Below are 16,808 nucleotides of genomic sequence, written 5' to 3'. Positions count from 1 at the left end.
ACACACTCACACACATGCAGCTCTAGTCACCAGGATACATGTGTCTGGTTCTGCTGCCTTTACCCCATTATTCTTTCCTCTTTTTTTGGCCTTTAGCATACAGAATCCATCTCTCTCTCATGCTAGATCTTCAGATTTTACAGTGAGCACTGGCAGTCGCTCATGTGGGACTTAACTTAAGTTTTGAAATCAGTTTTAAAGCTGCAACCCTGATAACACTGGATATTTTTTTTATTTTCCCCAGGTATCCTCCACTGTAAATAGAGATATATTATCAGTTATACGTTTCTGTAATGTTGACCAACAACAAGCTGCAGAGTCATAATCCATAAGCAGATAAAATAAAATAAATAAGTGAGTAAGCCTTATTATTACAACTGAATAAGTGTAAAACTAAAATAAGCCTGTCACAATGTAAATTGAGCATATTGCACGTTTCCACAGCACTAGTTGAATCAGTACAACAGAGCTGTGTTATACTGTGAGTTTCCACCTTAAAAGCTTACCAATAATGGGAAGGCTGAAAGACTTTTAATGTGAAAAATCTTCTGGAAAAGTGAAAGCACTTGAATTAATTGGTGAATTAAAAAAAATTGAAAATAGAATGTATTTCTGTTAGAGAAGGGAAACTGAGCAGCAGAGTGGTGAGTGTGACATGAAATTATCAAGACAACAGGTAAACATTGAGGACGGTTTGAGTTTGCACTACATGGGAGAAGGAGTAAAATGGCAAACCAATTGGCTGTTGAGGTAAATAAATAAATAATTTTATTTGTGTGTTCGCTTGTACAGTACATAAAAAGATGAGATGTTTCAGTGCTTTGTAATGGCATCAAGGCATCATATAGTCACTTCATCATTTGTGTATGCACACTGAGAAAAGAAGAAGCAACAAATTTTGTTAATCAAACAAACTTGTCCTTTCTTTGTATTGCTTTAAGTCACAGCATCTTGTCCTCATTGCAAAAACTAATGTTGCTCATTTACACCTTCTGGGAGCTTTTTGCACCCTCATGTTTATTCTGTGGTCCAAACCTGATATTTACAGGTCATGCTGGTTTATTTTGTGGACGGCCTTTAAGCAGAAGACGATACATTCCAACTTAAGAGATGTTTCCAAGGTTGAAAGCCTTAACAGTATTTGTCACCTTTAAAAAGACATGGCATTTCTCACTGTAAAAACAGATGTGATCAACGGGAGATTCGTCACTCTGACCAAGTTGAGGATAAGAATTGCAGCTTTTAAAACAAAAACAACTTTTATAATTATTTATGTAAGCAGATTAGAGTAATCAAAATGTTCATTAATGCTCTATCGTTCGATACATGCAGTCATTATACTGTAGGCACACATTTCATGTCTTGAAATGACACCCTGTAAGGTAGAGGAGGGAGAGACAAGACATCGGTTTAATCAAACCAGCTGTCAAATGTGCTGTGAGTCTGACGGGGAGAGTACATTCATCTGAAACAGTTTGCTTTACTTTGTAACCTGTAATATTCATAATTTTTCGTGCAGTTTGCTGGCAAATGTGAAGTCTTCTCTCTTCTTCTCCTCATCTCTTACAGTAGCTCTGCTGAAGGGAGGGAGGTACGGAAGGAGAATGGCTTGGAATAGGCTAGATAGGATGCCAAACAATTGAAACAGGAAGCAGATGAGAGAGAGCAGTGAGTGACAAATTAGGAGAGAAGGTGGATTGTCGAGACAAACTGTCAAACGTACAGTTTAATAAATAAATAAGGAACACATCCACAACGTTTTGCTAGTTGTAGTATCACTGAATCGAAAGAATTTTACTTCCATAACAGCAACCATGAGTGGTGAACTTGTTTCCAAGGTTAAGAATGAACTTTCCACCTCAAATCCACCGCTCTGTCTATATTTGTCACTTGGCAACATGCGATTCCACTGCAGAGTTAAAGCCAATATTCAGTCAGCTGGAGTGCATTGTTGGCATCAGCAGACGTACTTCTTACATCAAGCAGAAGATACATTTATCACTTCTCGTCTTTATGTTATTGAATGACTGTGGTGGATATTGAAGTGGATCATATGTTTGTTCCTACAGAGAGACAGACAATGATTATACCAAATCTTGCCTTAGCATAAAGCAGTGTCACTATGGCAACCACATTTCACGTCATCAAAAAAAGGGCCCTGCTCTGAGTGAGTTGATGTTATGTGCAGAGTGGTAGAAAAGAGAAAAAAAAGCACTAATGCCGTGATTCACCTACTGTATGTGCTGTTAAAAAACAGAGTGAACTTCTGACACTGGCCTTTGCTAATCATATGCATACACAGTAGGAATGTGCATCTCCTTTACTGAGGTCAATGTGATATGCTTCTTGATGCATTGCCAAGATTTTAAACATGGCCTAACCAGTTAAATTTGTGCAAAGGTAGGAACCCTGCTGGTTTCACATTTTACACCCCCCTGGTGAACAAATCAGGAGAAAATGTCTCAAGAAGCAGTTTTGAAGCCTTAAGACAATCAAGACATATTGTCTTTGGTCTTGAGTAAATGAACAGGAAGGCCTACAGATGAGATTTCTTATATAAGGTTATCTGTGTATCCCATTAAAGGTTATTAATATCAGGCAAGTGGCTGCATCTATAGATGAACGTTATACTGAATACTGAACATTAAGCTAAAACATTCTCGTATAATCCAGCATTTTAAGGCCTATTCACTATTATTTCAGTTCATATTGGTCCGTGCAATAAAGAAATGGAGAAGCAGAGACAGCAGAAAAACTCCTCTTTGAGCCTGAAACATAGGCTGAGTTTTGTCAATGCTGCTGCTTGAAATTGCAAAGTGGTGGGCGTTCTGTTTCCTCATAACTCTGCTGGCCTTGTGTATGACAGATTTGTCTGCGATGGCTGCGTAATTATCTACGTATATGTTAATCACTTAAAATAAAAAATTATCTCAAAGCTTGTTGCAAAACCTGGACTTACTTTTGCTTTTTCCGTTTATTACGCCTCACTGTTTCCAATCTCCAACATGCCTTTCTGTCTGTCTTTCACCTACTCTCATTCTCAACCATCATTCAGCCTGTGATGGATATCAGCCCGCGTGTCATTTCTGAGAGAGAAACTGAGAATTGAATAGGCAACATGGTTGGTGTGTGTGTGTGTGCGTGTGCGTGTGTGTGTGTGTGTGTGTGTGTGTGCGCATCTTGCAGCATGAGATTAGATGGATAGAATGACAAATGGATTGCTGAAGGCACACAGCTTGGTTAGACAGAAGAATGAATTATATTTTAGTCGACTGACCATTTTAAATTAGATTAGATAACTGTGGATAGACACAGCTTGGAAGGGTCACACTACAACTATGTACAATTACAGTCAATAGATGAAATCTAAATCTAAATATTAATTTTGTCTGTAACCATGTCAGTCCCGTCGATTTGTTATTTTATCGACCAGGTACCGGATTCATGATGGGGCCAAGTGAATCCACAGTGAAGACAGATAAATCTTTCAATCTGACTTTGCAAGTTAAAAAGACTGTACCGATTTATTCATCATGGCCTTCACGATAGCCTTTATCTGAGGTTGTTATTTTAGTCAGTGCTGGAGCACATTAAGTGACTCACAGCACCCATTGAGACCTATTAAGGAGTCAGTTTCTCCTTGCAGCTAAATGATTTTTTTTTGCCAAACCAGCTGGGAGATCTAATCTGCATACTTGTCATTTGTTCCTGGGTGCTGGAAAGCTAAGCTAAGCTAAGCTAATAGACCTCAGTGAGAAAGGAAAACCCCTCAGTAACATGATCTCTCTTGAGGGATACTGTCTAAATTAATATCAGGTTAGTTAAAATAGCTTTCCTTTGTTTTCACAAGTCCAGAAACATTTCAGTACTTAACCAAATGGCTCACTGATTACATCATCTTGGTTTTTATTTCATTGTGTGTTTCTAGGTTGAACCCAAAGAGTCGCAGCAGCATACCAACCAGGTACTGTAAACATGTCTTTAATTTAACAATGTCACACTGGCCGTAGCTGATAATGTCCAGAACTGTGTGCATATGTACATTGCAAATATATTTTAATCTGTATAACACTTCCAGTGCTATAAATTGCACATTTTACGTGTGTGTTTCCATCAGTGCAACGTCTCCCAGCCCCACCTCACCACGTTCTCCCTCCTGGCCAATGTTCTCAGCCCCATCAAGTCCTCAACCCACGTCCTCTGCCTCCAGTGACTCATCCCCTGTCAGGTTGGTCCACAACTCTTTCTCAGTCACCTCAGCTATGTGACTATGTGCAGGTTAAACAGTAAAGAGAGAAGAGAGGAAAGAAAAAGAATAGCATATTTGTCTTACATACTTCTGGAGGTGTTGGAGTAGCTGGATATTTAATGCAAGCACTCAAGTGCTATTCAGTGAATTATTTGATTGCCCTCAGCAATTTGCTAATAAGCTGTTATTTGTTTAAGTAGCTCTTCAAAATGTATCATATCAGATGTCTTGTGTGATGCCAGTTTAATTTGAATTCATGAAGAACAGTAAAGTAATTCAAGAAAAAGCTCTGTAACGCAACTCTGTGAGTGCAAGGAGACATCATATACCATGACCTCTGACCTTTCCAATGAATGCAGAAGATTTGAATACTAAATTGCTTCCCAGGGGATCATTATTGCATTTTGGATCAATTCTCGCTGTCAACTATTTTTACAGGTCAGGTAGCAGTCATTTAAATTGGAATAATTGGAATAAAAATGCCCCTATATAGTGTAGGTTTTGTCCTGGTCCTGCTGCAGCTGGTCTTACTTGCCAGTGTTTGGCACCCTCAAAACCCCAGCCTTTCCTTCAACCACTACCCTCTGCATGGCAGTAAGCAGATTCTGCATCAGACCCTGATTCTGTTTAAACTACAGGGATATAAGAAATAAAAACTGTTGTTTTAAATTTGAAATATCTGGCGCGTGTCCAACAAAATGGCAAACATTAGTTAGTTTTATTTTTTTTTTTGGCCTTTTTATTGCCTTTATTTGATAGGGACAGCCGAAGATAGACAGGAAAGGGGGGAAGAGAGAGTGGGGATGACACGCAGCAAAGGGCCGCAGGTCGGATTCAAACCCTGGGCCGCTGCAGCATGACTCAGCCTCAGTCCAGAATCCAGCTCTACCAACTGAGCTAACCAGCCGCCCAAAAGGCAAACATTAGAACTTAAAATCTAAAACAATGCAAGTTTGACTCCTTCTAGAAAACACTGTGAATAAAGCCGCTTGGTACTTATAAAACACTTCGTATAAAGTAATGGTTTGTGTTACTTTAAGTCTAGTTTGAGGTGTCTAAATGAAGCATTGTTACCATTATCTGTTTTTCCCTGAATCAGTCCTGAACCTACTTTCTGACTCTCACTCTCTTGTTGTCTCCAGTATTGTGGGAAGGAAGGCTCGAGCACTGTATGCCTGCAAGGCAGAGCATGACTCAGAGCTGTCCTTCATTGCTGGGACCATCTTTGAGAACGGTGAGTCAGGCCCTGAACTTGCCAGCAGAAAAAGGAAAGAATGTGGGTTGATGTTTGTATAGAAACAAACAATTACTGTCAAAAGAAAAAGTCAGCCTTGGGAGTTTGCTGGACTTAATTTAGCGTTGGAGTTGGATTTCATCCCCGAGGTAGGAAATATGTTTTAATTTATCCAAGTAGTCAAGGGATTTTGCCCAAAAAATCATGACTAGAAGGCTTTTAACACCATTTCCTCACACCACTATTTTTATAATAAAATTAAATGGCTCCCTGTTATTTCCCCCAAAGTTTTTCTTTAAGTAGTTTGGTGGTCATGTTGGAGGAAAAGGGAAGGTGCACTGGAGTTGTTTGAATAAGCTTTTTAGTTGACTCCTTGCAGCATATTTACTGGGAGCCTGAATCCATAGGGTGTGATATATTATTCCATTTGTCAAGAATATTTTTATCCAGCACCTGGCTTTGAAATAAGCTTCGATGTGCATTTGCTCTCATTTCACACTTCACCGTAGAATATAAGAAGCTGGCAAGCAGACAAGAGTGTAACAGATGCAGTCGAGTGCAACGCATTGCTTTTGCATGCAGCCAAGAACTTAATATCTTTCAGATCTCAGGAGTCATTTGCTTTAATATGGGAAAAAAACAAGTATAAATATGTGAAAGTAACTTGCAGATAAAGGATGACGCAGGAAAGTACTGGTATTGAGAATATTATTTCTGTTTTTCATTGGTTTTCTTTCTTTATTCTTTCTTTTTATCTTTCCAGTCCAACCCCCTCTTTATAGGAATCTCAATGTAGATTGTCTCAGGGTCCTCACAAGTCTATTTTCAACCTTTTCAACCTCAAGCTCCCAATACTGTAAATCACATTTATCTCCCCGGTTTTCTTTGGCTCAACTCTCCTAATAAAGACCAAATTTGCACAAATTCAAGGATAATAAAATTACTTATTCAGTACTTACACCGTTTCACTCATTGGCAAGCCAAACAGGATCGGCAGTGATTCACTTTTTTGGTCATGCCAGTTGACACGTGGTCTCTCAAACCCCCAGACCCTAAATAGAGTTAGCTGCGTTAAGACTATTGCAGGTTATGTAATGCAGAGCAGTGTCACCGGAGCCCTTTTGGTCAAAATGTGACCTTCGGGACATGTAATCCCTACCATGGTATCCCAACACCCCAGTCTGCTCATGACTAGCCAAGGACGGAGCATCCCAACTGTCCCCACAGAGCTCATACAGCAGCCTCCTTATGTCCTTTTTTAGCGTTCATAAGAATACTGTTCCAATACGATGTATGATTGTGTTAATCTTCCATGTTTACAGAATATTGCCACAGTTTTGATTCATACATTGTTGCACAAAATAAATTCAGAATAGTAGAATAGTTTTTTTTTTTCTTCTTCTTATGTTTGTTTATCAGGCAGATCCATGAAGATCAAAGACGGATAAAACCTTTGTGCACTGTTTCATGCTGAGTTCACATTTGGTTTCTGTCTTTGACGTAACTCTGTGGTAGCATGGTCTGCAGCGTTTTTGTGTTAGATTCCCTTTGAGGACAAAATGTGGTCAACACAATTTATTTTCTGCAGTCATTTTCGTTTTAATTTCCTGTGGTTTAGCCATGTCTTGCCAGAGGTCTTCTTGTTTAGTGGATCTTTCACCAAAACATTACAACTCCACAGCAACTTGCAATTAGTTCAGTTACTTTGCTGTATTATTGTAGTTCATACATGTCAAGCACCGCAGTACTAGTCAAGAGACCATATGTTTACATGCCATCCTCCTGCCACACGAACTTTTTTGGGGGGGCTGTTACAGTCAATATTGTGACTATGAAACAATACACAAAAATGGAAATGCACATGTCATGCTCACTTATCAGCAGCTATAGGTGTGTGATGTTGCTGCCAGAGATCCCTGCTCATGAGGAGCATGCAAAATTGTTAACTGGCCTATTTGCAGTTATTTGCGTGTGTCTTACCCCATTTTCCTCCACTCTTTCTCTCTCTCACTCGCACATGTGCTTGTGTACATGTGTTTGTCCAAATGTTTAAGTGACACATATTTATGGATATTTTCCCCATCATCTTGAGATGTTTAAACAAAATCAATGTTTCTTTCTCTCTCTCCAGTTCATGCCTCCAGGGAGCCCGGTTGGCTGGAAGGCACTCTGGATGGCCGAACAGGACTAATACCAGAAAACTATGTGGAGTTTTTATAGTCCAGGGCTGAGAAGAACTTGAACTGAATGATACTGGGCTGGAGATTACCAAAACTGGACTGTTAAGAGGTCTAGATTTGACTGCACAAGACTGAACAAACTCTATTAGATCATATGCTATAGTGAACTGGATCACTGTTGATGATGCCGCTTTTGTCTTGACTAGACTGGGAATTGAAACTGGACCAAGCAGAACTATATGGATATGACGTAGGAACAGAGCTGCGTGAACGGGGTGGGGTGGGGGGGGTGGGGACCTATGAATTGCACTGGAAAAAAAGCCCCACTGTGGTTCTGGCTGTTCGGATTAGTGGGGATGACTTCCCAAGTCCTGGTGAAGATGATGTGGTAATGAACCTGGTGTGTGTGTGTGTGTGTGTGTGTGTGTGAGAGAGAGAGAGAGAGAGAGAGAGAGAGAGAGAGAGAGAGAGAGAGAGAGAGAGAGAGAGAGAGAGAGAGAGAGAGAGAGAGAGAGAGAGAGAGAGAGAGAGAGAGAGAGAGAGAGAAAATCATTTGCGAGTTGGGAGGCTTGTGATTTTTCAGCCCTTGCTTTATGAATTTGAACTGCACTGCCACTGCTTCAGCGTCTCCTCTTTTTATCAGCCAGAAATAGATTTTCCTGCGGAGATCAAGGAGGTGATGACAGGGAACATAAAACAAAGCAAGTGGCTTTTAACTTTGGACTTGCTAGTTCACCTCTTCACGTGTGCTGTTTGAATGATTGCTAATCGCATTGGAGCTTTTAAAGCCGATTTAAATGATTGGGTTTTGTTGTACAGCTGTAAATGTGTTTGTGAGCACTCGCTGTGGTGGTCCGGTAATTCCCAAGGACAAGACTCAACCTGGCTAATGTTTCAGAGCGCCAGTTCAGCAACAAGAGCCCCAGGGCAGATCAGCACTGGATGAGGTCGCCTTGAAAACAGTTCGCCGAAAGGTCAGCTTTGGGTTTATTCTTATTTATAATACCTCTCCCTGCAGAGCCCTCACAAAAAATGTGAAAAATTTCAAACAAGCTCCACAAGCAGATCAGCGGTTTACAAAGCAGTGTAGGAGTAACATCTGATTCCTGCTGGTTAAAACAAGCCCAGCTGTGAGGCCTAGCCCTGCTTCTCCAGCTTAGATATTTTTTTGATTGTTGGAAATAATTGGACCCAGTATCGTATATAGTGTCGAGTCATGTTTGCACTATTTGAAACCATTCTGGGAAAACTCATCAACTGGAGTGTTCACATTAGAGTGCCGGAGTTCAAAAGCATCAAGTTTTGATTGATCATATGTATTTATTTTAAGCCTCTTATCTTTTTCTCCTAGTTTTAACCATCATGCACAATCAATCTGTTGCTTTACTGTAGATGCTTTAATCTTCAACAGCATGGATTGAGCAAACAATTGAAGTCATTTCAAAGTCAAAATAAGACACAGTCATCTGAGTCCTGTATGTCATGACCCATCACAAGGGTTTTTTTTTTCTGTTTTTATGTAGAATTACAGAGACAATGCTAATAATGTAATTATCTAAAGGGGATGCACATTTCCATTTGGATTCAGAGTTTACAGCCAAGGCTGTTATTCACAAGTAAAAGAAACGCAGATGTGGTTTTTCGGAGAAGCTCAGACATTTGAAGGAAAGAGAAAATATTTTTCAGAATTGTTCAGATATGTATATGAAAGCTGGTCTGCTTTGGGGATCCAATAGATATCCTCATTTCATGAGTCAAAGCTGAACTTTTAGCTTGAACCACTTTGTGAACGTCTGTGACTTTTCTGTAAAGTTTTTTGTTGAACTTTTTATTTTAGGACAGAATATTAAAAGAACATTTTAGCATTTTAAAGTCAAATGGGAGAGTAACAAAAAAAAAAACTTAAATGTGAAATGAGACTACTTTGTTCATACCTGAACTTCTTATTTATGAGAGTTTCTTAAAGACACAATCCTGAACTGTATTCATTTTGAGGTGTTTTATCGACATTGTAAATAAATACGCAGCATTTGATAAGGTATAATTTTTTTAAGTATGAAATTTTATATTTTGTATTTTTAGCATACTAACTTAATTCCTTAATTCCATCTTTGTTGCTCAGATTTTTTGTATCATTTAAGTCTATCTACAGCCTTAAATATTCTTTCAGATGTTTTGGTGAATTGATTGTGCACAATTAAAGATAAACGTTCAACAGCTGCAGCTGGAGTCTTTGATTTTTATTTGGGACTTAGTGCTTGGCCTGAAAAGTTATACTGTGGCTGTATTCACACATGTTTCAGTACTTCCTTTGTATTTTAATGTGAGTGCAGTAACCATAAAATATACAATAATTTGTGCAGTCTGGTTCAACTTTTGACACACAAATGAAACCTGTTGCTCTAAACAAGGATTTTAAACTACTACAAATTTTGGATCCAGTTGAGCCAAAAGCTGCAACTGCAAACTTGCAGCTGAGATGAAATCAAAGTCTTAAGAAAGCACTGGACCCAGAAGAGCTGCATTTTTCATCACTCTGGCATTTAATTCTTTTCTTAGCACTTGTACAGTATCATCTCATGACAACAGCAAGACTCTGCACAGCTGTTGTTTGCCAAGAAATAGTTCCAGCATGTAAATCCCTGTAAAAGCACACAGCATTGTCGTTTTTTACGTGTGTGTGTGTGTGTGTGTGTGTGTGTGTGTGTGTGTGTGTGTGTGTGTGTGTGTGTGTGTGTGTGTGTGTGTGTGTGTGTGTGTGTGTGTGTGTGTACCCTGTTATTTAGCACAATTTACAAGTGTTGGTAAGTGGAATTTTGAGCTTGAACTAAGCTAGGCTAGCTGTTCCCCCTGCTTCCAGTTTTTTATGCCAAACATTTTGCTTCCCAACTCTGGCATACTTTATGCAAGGTCATTATGCTCAATTTCAGGTCCATACTTGTATTTTCAGTTAAATATTCCAAAATTACATTCATTTGGTCATACTGGCAATTGCTGCTGGTACTCTTTTCACCGGCCCTCCCTCCTGAGTAGCTCAGTCTGCTCCCATTTGTCAGCTCCCACAAGCCTAAGCAGGCATCCTTGAGCTTCCAAGAGCAGTGGGTTTTTTTGGGAAAAGAAAACCTCCCTTGGCGTGGAGTTTGGGTTTTGTTACTACAGAATGAATGCAATACAGAAGCGTATTGCATTCACTTAAAAATAAATGAATAAAACGGCTTTGGTTTTCTAAATTAACATGTCATATTTTTGAGATTTTTCATGCAAAAAAGAAAGGGGTGTGTGGAGTAAGAGGACAGCTGAGAACAGGCTCTGCCATGGGCAGGAGCCACACATATCCCACCCCACTGAATTTAAAAATTGTTAATTCAGAATAACTTTTACTAATAACTTTTCTCAGACTTTTTACATGCACAAAACAACACACTTAAGCACAGGGAAACGCTCAAAAAGCTTAATATGGCCTCATTAAAATCCTATCTCGGCAACAAAGTTAATTTCCCAGCATGATCCACAATTTCTTTGAATGATCCATTTCACACTTACATACATGTGATTACCAACATTTCGAGATCAATTTCAATGAGATTTGAGAGAAAAAATAAAACCACTGGGGCTGAGCATTGAAAAACAGGAAATTTTATTGTGTAAGATGTGTGAACTAAAGAGAAATCAGTTCTTCTGAATTTCCACTTCACCAGTGATGACAAAAACATCATCCAAGTTGTTACCAACACGATGCCAAATCCAATGTCAAAGAACAACACATAACTTAATTCAACATTTAATCAAATAGGTGAAAATATCGACACTGACTACAGAAGAGGTGTAATACAGAAGTAAAACAAACTATTGTTTTTTTTAGACAAACATTTTATATATTTTTTTTGTTTGTTTTTACATTGGATTACATTTACATGACTGAAATATGAACAAAACAGACTTCAATGAAAGCCATAGCCATATGTACCAATGAAACGTGATCTGCCCTTAATCTTTAATGATAATATTTGCATGTATTTTATACAAAATAGACTTTATCAACAAGTAGGAGGGTAGTGCAATTCTGTCAGGCTCTGGTAGATTTACTTTCACACGGAGATTCAACTTTTTTTTTTTTTTGTTTCGTTTTCTATTTTAAAGTGACCAGTAAATCCTCACAGCAATGTACATGAGATCCAAAGCCTGGGCCTTTTTTTTTTTTTTACAAAAGATACCTTTCAAATAAAATAAGAAGTACTAGAAGTTGGATAATAAGTGCTACTTAAAATGTAACTGCTTGAATACTTCTGTCTGTTAAATCTTTTTTTTTTCTCCTTTGCTTTGGTCACTCTTATATAACGCAAAAACCTCCTCCAGTCCGTCTCACCTTCCACCCCTCCCTCCCTCGTTTCCTTATAACTTTAAAACACAGTGAGCATTCATGTAGACTTTCCCATTGACTCGCAGAATTTACATTTACTTCACAAGACAAACATGTTTAACATTTCCTAATGTATTCAACACATCTACCCTTATCAAACACAAACCAACAAACAGAAAAATATTTACTTTCTTGACTTGTTCAATGTACAAAAAGGATTGGGTAAAATTATTCATATCAAAGAGGATCAAGCTGATGTATTCAAAATCGCAGAAAATATTGTCTTTTTTTTTTTTTTTCTTACAATACATCAATCTCCAAAAGCGTTAATATTTGTTAAGGGTTAATCTATTTCCTGATTTGAAATCTTATTTCTATGGCTCTCTGTCTCCCTTTCGCAAGGCCTTTAGTCAAACATGTAGTTGAAAGATAAAAGAGAAAAAATGTATAGGAGTATAGAGGTAATGTCCATGTAAAAATATTTTGTAATAATAGACACTGTTTACATTGCACTGGATATGTCGGCGCTGCTATATATACACCTATGGCCATTTAGAAGTGAGCAGGGATATGGTTACATCTACACATTAAAGCTGGTTTTCTGAAGCACCACCACCCGGAAACAACTGTAATACTGTATGCAAAGTTACCCAAACAAATAGACAGTTTAGTCAGATTTTCCCCAGAATAATCAACAACGACGTGAGCAGCATTAAACCCATGTTCTTAACAGCACAGGGGCACAAGACCGAGTTAGTGGGTGAAGCTGAAAGCCTGCGCTGTACATGAAACCTGCTGTAAGAGTAACCATCCTTTGGCAGAATGGCTGATTAAAAACATAATGGCTCTTATTGAACAGTAGCTTGTATGCGTCCAGAGCCTGCTGTGCTGTTAGCTTTAAGTAACACACAAATGACCAGTCTCTATGGCAACCTGCTACCTGTTCTGTTACCTGGCATTCAGACTTAGGCGCTGCCGAGGGACAAGTACCATTCAGAGAAAACAGCTGAAAATCTGTACAGTCGACATTTAGGCAGAGAGGCCTGGCAGTTACAAGAAACACTGAGGAAAACAGAGCCACGTCTTCTATGAAGGGGGGGCATCGTCTTTGCACTTCCAGCAGAAGCCAATGTACAACTATGCTATTTTGTTTTGGCCATCACATAAGCTGGTACAAACATCGTTTCACATTACAAATGCATCAAATGCTGACCACCACCTGTTTGACAGCAGTATATATTACTGCTTTAATTAGCAATTTTCAAAAATACAATAATTTGTGCATCTCCAAAAAAGAAAAAGTCATTCATCATACACTTACTTGGATGATAACAATCAGTATGTATAAGCTGGTGTAGGTGTGACACTGAACTTAAGATCTTTCACATAAATGAGCACTGTCAAGCAAAGTTACAAAAACCACCTAATGTCGAATCCCAACTGAATAATCACTCTTTCACATCTCCAGGAAAAAGACCTATAAAAACTTGCTATTACATTTGGCACAAGTGGAACACATCCAAGTGATGTGGCCAGTCATAGCCTGAGCTTTGATTCACAAATTATTTGGACCAAACTGCTCCAACTATTCTTCCAAAAATATTTCAACTTTAGAGATGAAATCCTGTGCTGAGAACAGAGCTTCCATCAATTATGGGTGTCTCTATCTATCTTTTACGTCTCAAATACAAAACAAATATATATGTAAATATATGTATTAACCTTTTCAGCCATGTTGAGCTCAACAACAATAACCCCAGTTCCTGTTTGTGCAAACGCTTTGAGATGAAGCTGATTAAAAGGTATATTTTATCTAAAATGGTATTTTAAGTCAATACATAAATCAGGAGTACAGCATGGTAGAGTAAATTATGTCTTAGAAATTCAGGTAGAGAATCTCTTTCCTGGTACCTTATCGAGAAGATCCACCCAGCCTAATACTCCCATTAGATTACAACACACATCAGGAATTTTTTCCACTCCTATTTGACTGATTTCTAAGGTGGGACCAGGCAGTCTGGCCAGGTAAGTCGCTCCTAGTGTAGCTTCATGAAACCACATTTTTTTTAAAAAATGTATGAAACCATTTACTAAACCAGAACCTCAGTGTGAATGCAGCTGGCAATGAAAGGACAGCCTTCAAGCCAGGTTTGTTTGAATTATTATGGCCATTTACTGACACCTCAGGTTTTTTTTGTTTTTTTCAAAGGCAATTTAGTCCTAAAAACCCCATTTGTGTGATTTTATCTGAATAAACTGCAACAGTTCGTAAAAAAGATTTCATTCAAACTAACAACTCAATTTTTTCCAAGAGCTAAACCCTAATGTTTATGTCAGTCAGTCAGTCCCTAAATATTACAAAACATTAGATATGCTTTGTTCAAATTCCAGTGGTGTCCATTTAACAGCTTCTCACAAGATTTTTAAAAGAGAAAGCATTTGGATGTGTATTCAACATTATATTTGTTAATATAATCTGGGTACTGTAACTTTCAACAATGTGATACTGATTGGGAGATGCAGTATATTTATCAAATATACTTTATGGGGGAAAAGAGATAATAACATTAAATGTTTTTCAGGAATTAATATTTTATACTGCTTTCTAATCTGTACCATAGGCTATCTTCCTTACGTGCACTTCTGGGGATCAGAACAATGAGAGCTACCCACATAAAAACACCAAAATGGCGGTTTAAAAAGAAAACAGAAATTGTCAGCATGGAAAAACATATGTGGAAAGATGTCAAGGTTAGATTCTTATGCAAAAAAAAAAACGCCTTAGAGAGGATGGCTATGAAGAGCTTTAAAAGCTAAAAGGCACTGTTTTTCCCTTCTCAGATACATCATGTGTAAACATTTTGCTGAGTGAATGTGTGTCTATGTGTACTTTGTGTGTTCCTGTATGTAAGCGTGTGGTCAGAAATGCATGACCGCATAAAATAAATGAAGAATATTCCTGTATCTTTTTTCTTTTTCTTCTATTGGTCAGGTATATAAATCTGATTCATATAATTTCAGAAAAGATAACTGATTCACAGATGAAAACAGTTCATCCTCAATGTCCTGGGTTCCAAAAGAAAAAAAAGATTATTTTATGTCAGAGTATGTTTCTTATTTTTTCTGTGTTTTGGTTTACCCCTTCATCGCCAACAGTTCTTGTGGGAAACCACAACAAGTGAACACTCACTACATTCTATGCAGCGGAGCTGGGAAGGGTAAACAGATACAAGCTGGGAAGGTGAGCAGAGGAACAGTAGGCTTGAACTTGGGGTGAGCTTCAATAGGCTGCTAATCCGGTGATTTGGACAGTATTTTCAATGTGAAGTTGAGGGAGGAAAAGGTGTTTCTAGGTGTTGGCTTGTCAGTGAAAACAGCAATAAAACACTGGCAGGCAGGAGAGAGAAGAGGCAGGCAGCTGCAATAAAGACACAGCATTAGAAACCTGAGGACGGGGCCATGGACGGAGAGGGGGATGAGCGGGCTGAAGAAAAAAAAAGGATTGCCCAAGATGCATCCTTCCCACGAGACATTCAGAGCTAACATATTTCCCCTGGAGGATAAATTCTTCTTGGTTATCCAACAGGAAGGGCTACAGGTCAGCGGTAGGGTGTCCTACTGCCAAACCTGGGACCATTAGGAGGTGTTAGGCCACAGATATTGTGCTCCCAGATTAGGCTGAATGGCTGAGGCCTGGATGGGAGTGGCAGAATTCCTAGAGGGGGCCCAGAAAAAAACAAGGAATCGAATCAGAGTGATGTGGGGAGGCAGGACAAGCAAAGGCTTACGGCGAAAGCTTGGGGCCCCGGAGAGGTACACGGGCAGGGCAGAAATTAAGGCATTGCATTCACAGTTTAAGGCAGTCATTTCTGATGAAACAGCAGAGGCTTGACGCTCCCGTCTTTGAATTTTGGTATCTGATTGGTGATGATCTCCGCCAGCATCTCTGGGAATTCCACACTGAGGGTTTTATTCACAAAGGTGTAGAAACAGATCTGGAGAAGACTCTCGACCATCTGGAAGACACAGACAGATTAGTCATTAGATGAGTCTTTTAGATATTAAAAACCTACCCGCCAGTAGGTCTTCTGCCAATAAAAGGCTGTACAGGGAGCGAGAAGTAGAGTGCTTGTAATAGATTCAACCTAAATATAATGCACTAAGTGGGACCTGTGAGTGTATTCTTCAAGGTTTAACACTTCAGCCTGCATGTTGTAGGAAGGTCAGCGGAAGTTATCGATGCACTTGAACAGAAAGATATGAAAGAAAAACCCTGGCTAGTATGAAAAAAGATGTGGTCCACTTGTAAAATGCTATAGACCTGTCTGCTTTCCAATCTATAATATGTAGCAAATCCTATATATAACAAAGAGGAAAAACATAAGGCATGTGGTGTGTGTGTGTGTGTGTGTGTGTGTGTGTGTGTGTGTGTGTGTGTGTGTGTGTGTGTGTGTGTGTGTGTGTGTGTGTGTGTGTGTGTGTGTGTGTGTGTGTGTGTGTGTGTGTTTCTCTAACCTCCTGCATGGAGTCCAGTAGCTTAGTTAGCTGGTAGAAGCGCTGCCAGTTCTGACTTGCGTTCTCCTCTCTCTTGACGATGGCTTTTCCCAGCTCCTTAATGTATGTCATCCTGATCTCGTCAAACACCGCCTGGCTCTTCAGGCCATCTTTCGGTACTACACACACACACAAACATTGTCACAAACACAGACATAGAGAAACACGTCAGTGCAAATGTTAGCTGGTAAAGGCGAGATGACTCAAATCACATGAAAAATAAAAGGAAAA

The 16,808-nt window shown here is 39.0% G+C and overlaps 2 protein-coding genes across 6 annotated transcripts in view; one reads left to right on the top strand and one right to left on the bottom strand.

The window, feature by feature from the left end:
- LOC127364657 (rho GTPase-activating protein 26) overlaps positions 1-9,883 on the top strand; it is a 91,822-nt gene extending 81,939 nt beyond the window's left edge. For all 4 annotated transcript variants that reach the window (XM_051402343.1, XM_051402345.1, XM_051402344.1 and 1 more), the window contains 4 exons: positions 3,929-3,964; positions 4,118-4,228; positions 5,392-5,483; positions 7,615-9,883. In XM_051402343.1, coding sequence (XP_051258303.1) covers positions 3,929-3,964; positions 4,118-4,228; positions 5,392-5,483; positions 7,615-7,703 — 328 coding nt within the window. In that variant the 3' untranslated portion in view covers positions 7,704-9,883. The remainder of the gene's footprint in view (positions 1-3,928; positions 3,965-4,117; positions 4,229-5,391; positions 5,484-7,614) is intronic.
- Positions 9,884-11,283: 1,400 nt separating this feature from the next.
- LOC127364656 (glucocorticoid receptor) overlaps positions 11,284-16,808 on the bottom strand; it is a 66,265-nt gene continuing 60,740 nt past the window's right edge. For both annotated transcript variants that reach the window (XM_051402340.1, XM_051402341.1), the window contains 2 exons: positions 16,539-16,696; positions 11,284-16,039 (listed from right to left, as the gene is read on the bottom strand). In XM_051402340.1, coding sequence (XP_051258300.1) covers positions 15,887-16,039; positions 16,539-16,696 — 311 coding nt within the window. In that variant the 3' untranslated portion in view covers positions 11,284-15,886. The remainder of the gene's footprint in view (positions 16,040-16,538; positions 16,697-16,808) is intronic.

This window comes from Dicentrarchus labrax, unplaced genomic scaffold (genome assembly GCF_905237075.1).
Source record: "Dicentrarchus labrax unplaced genomic scaffold, dlabrax2021, whole genome shotgun sequence".
NCBI lineage: Eukaryota > Metazoa > Chordata > Actinopteri > Moronidae > Dicentrarchus > Dicentrarchus labrax.
This window is presented reverse-complemented; position numbering and strand designations above follow the sequence as displayed.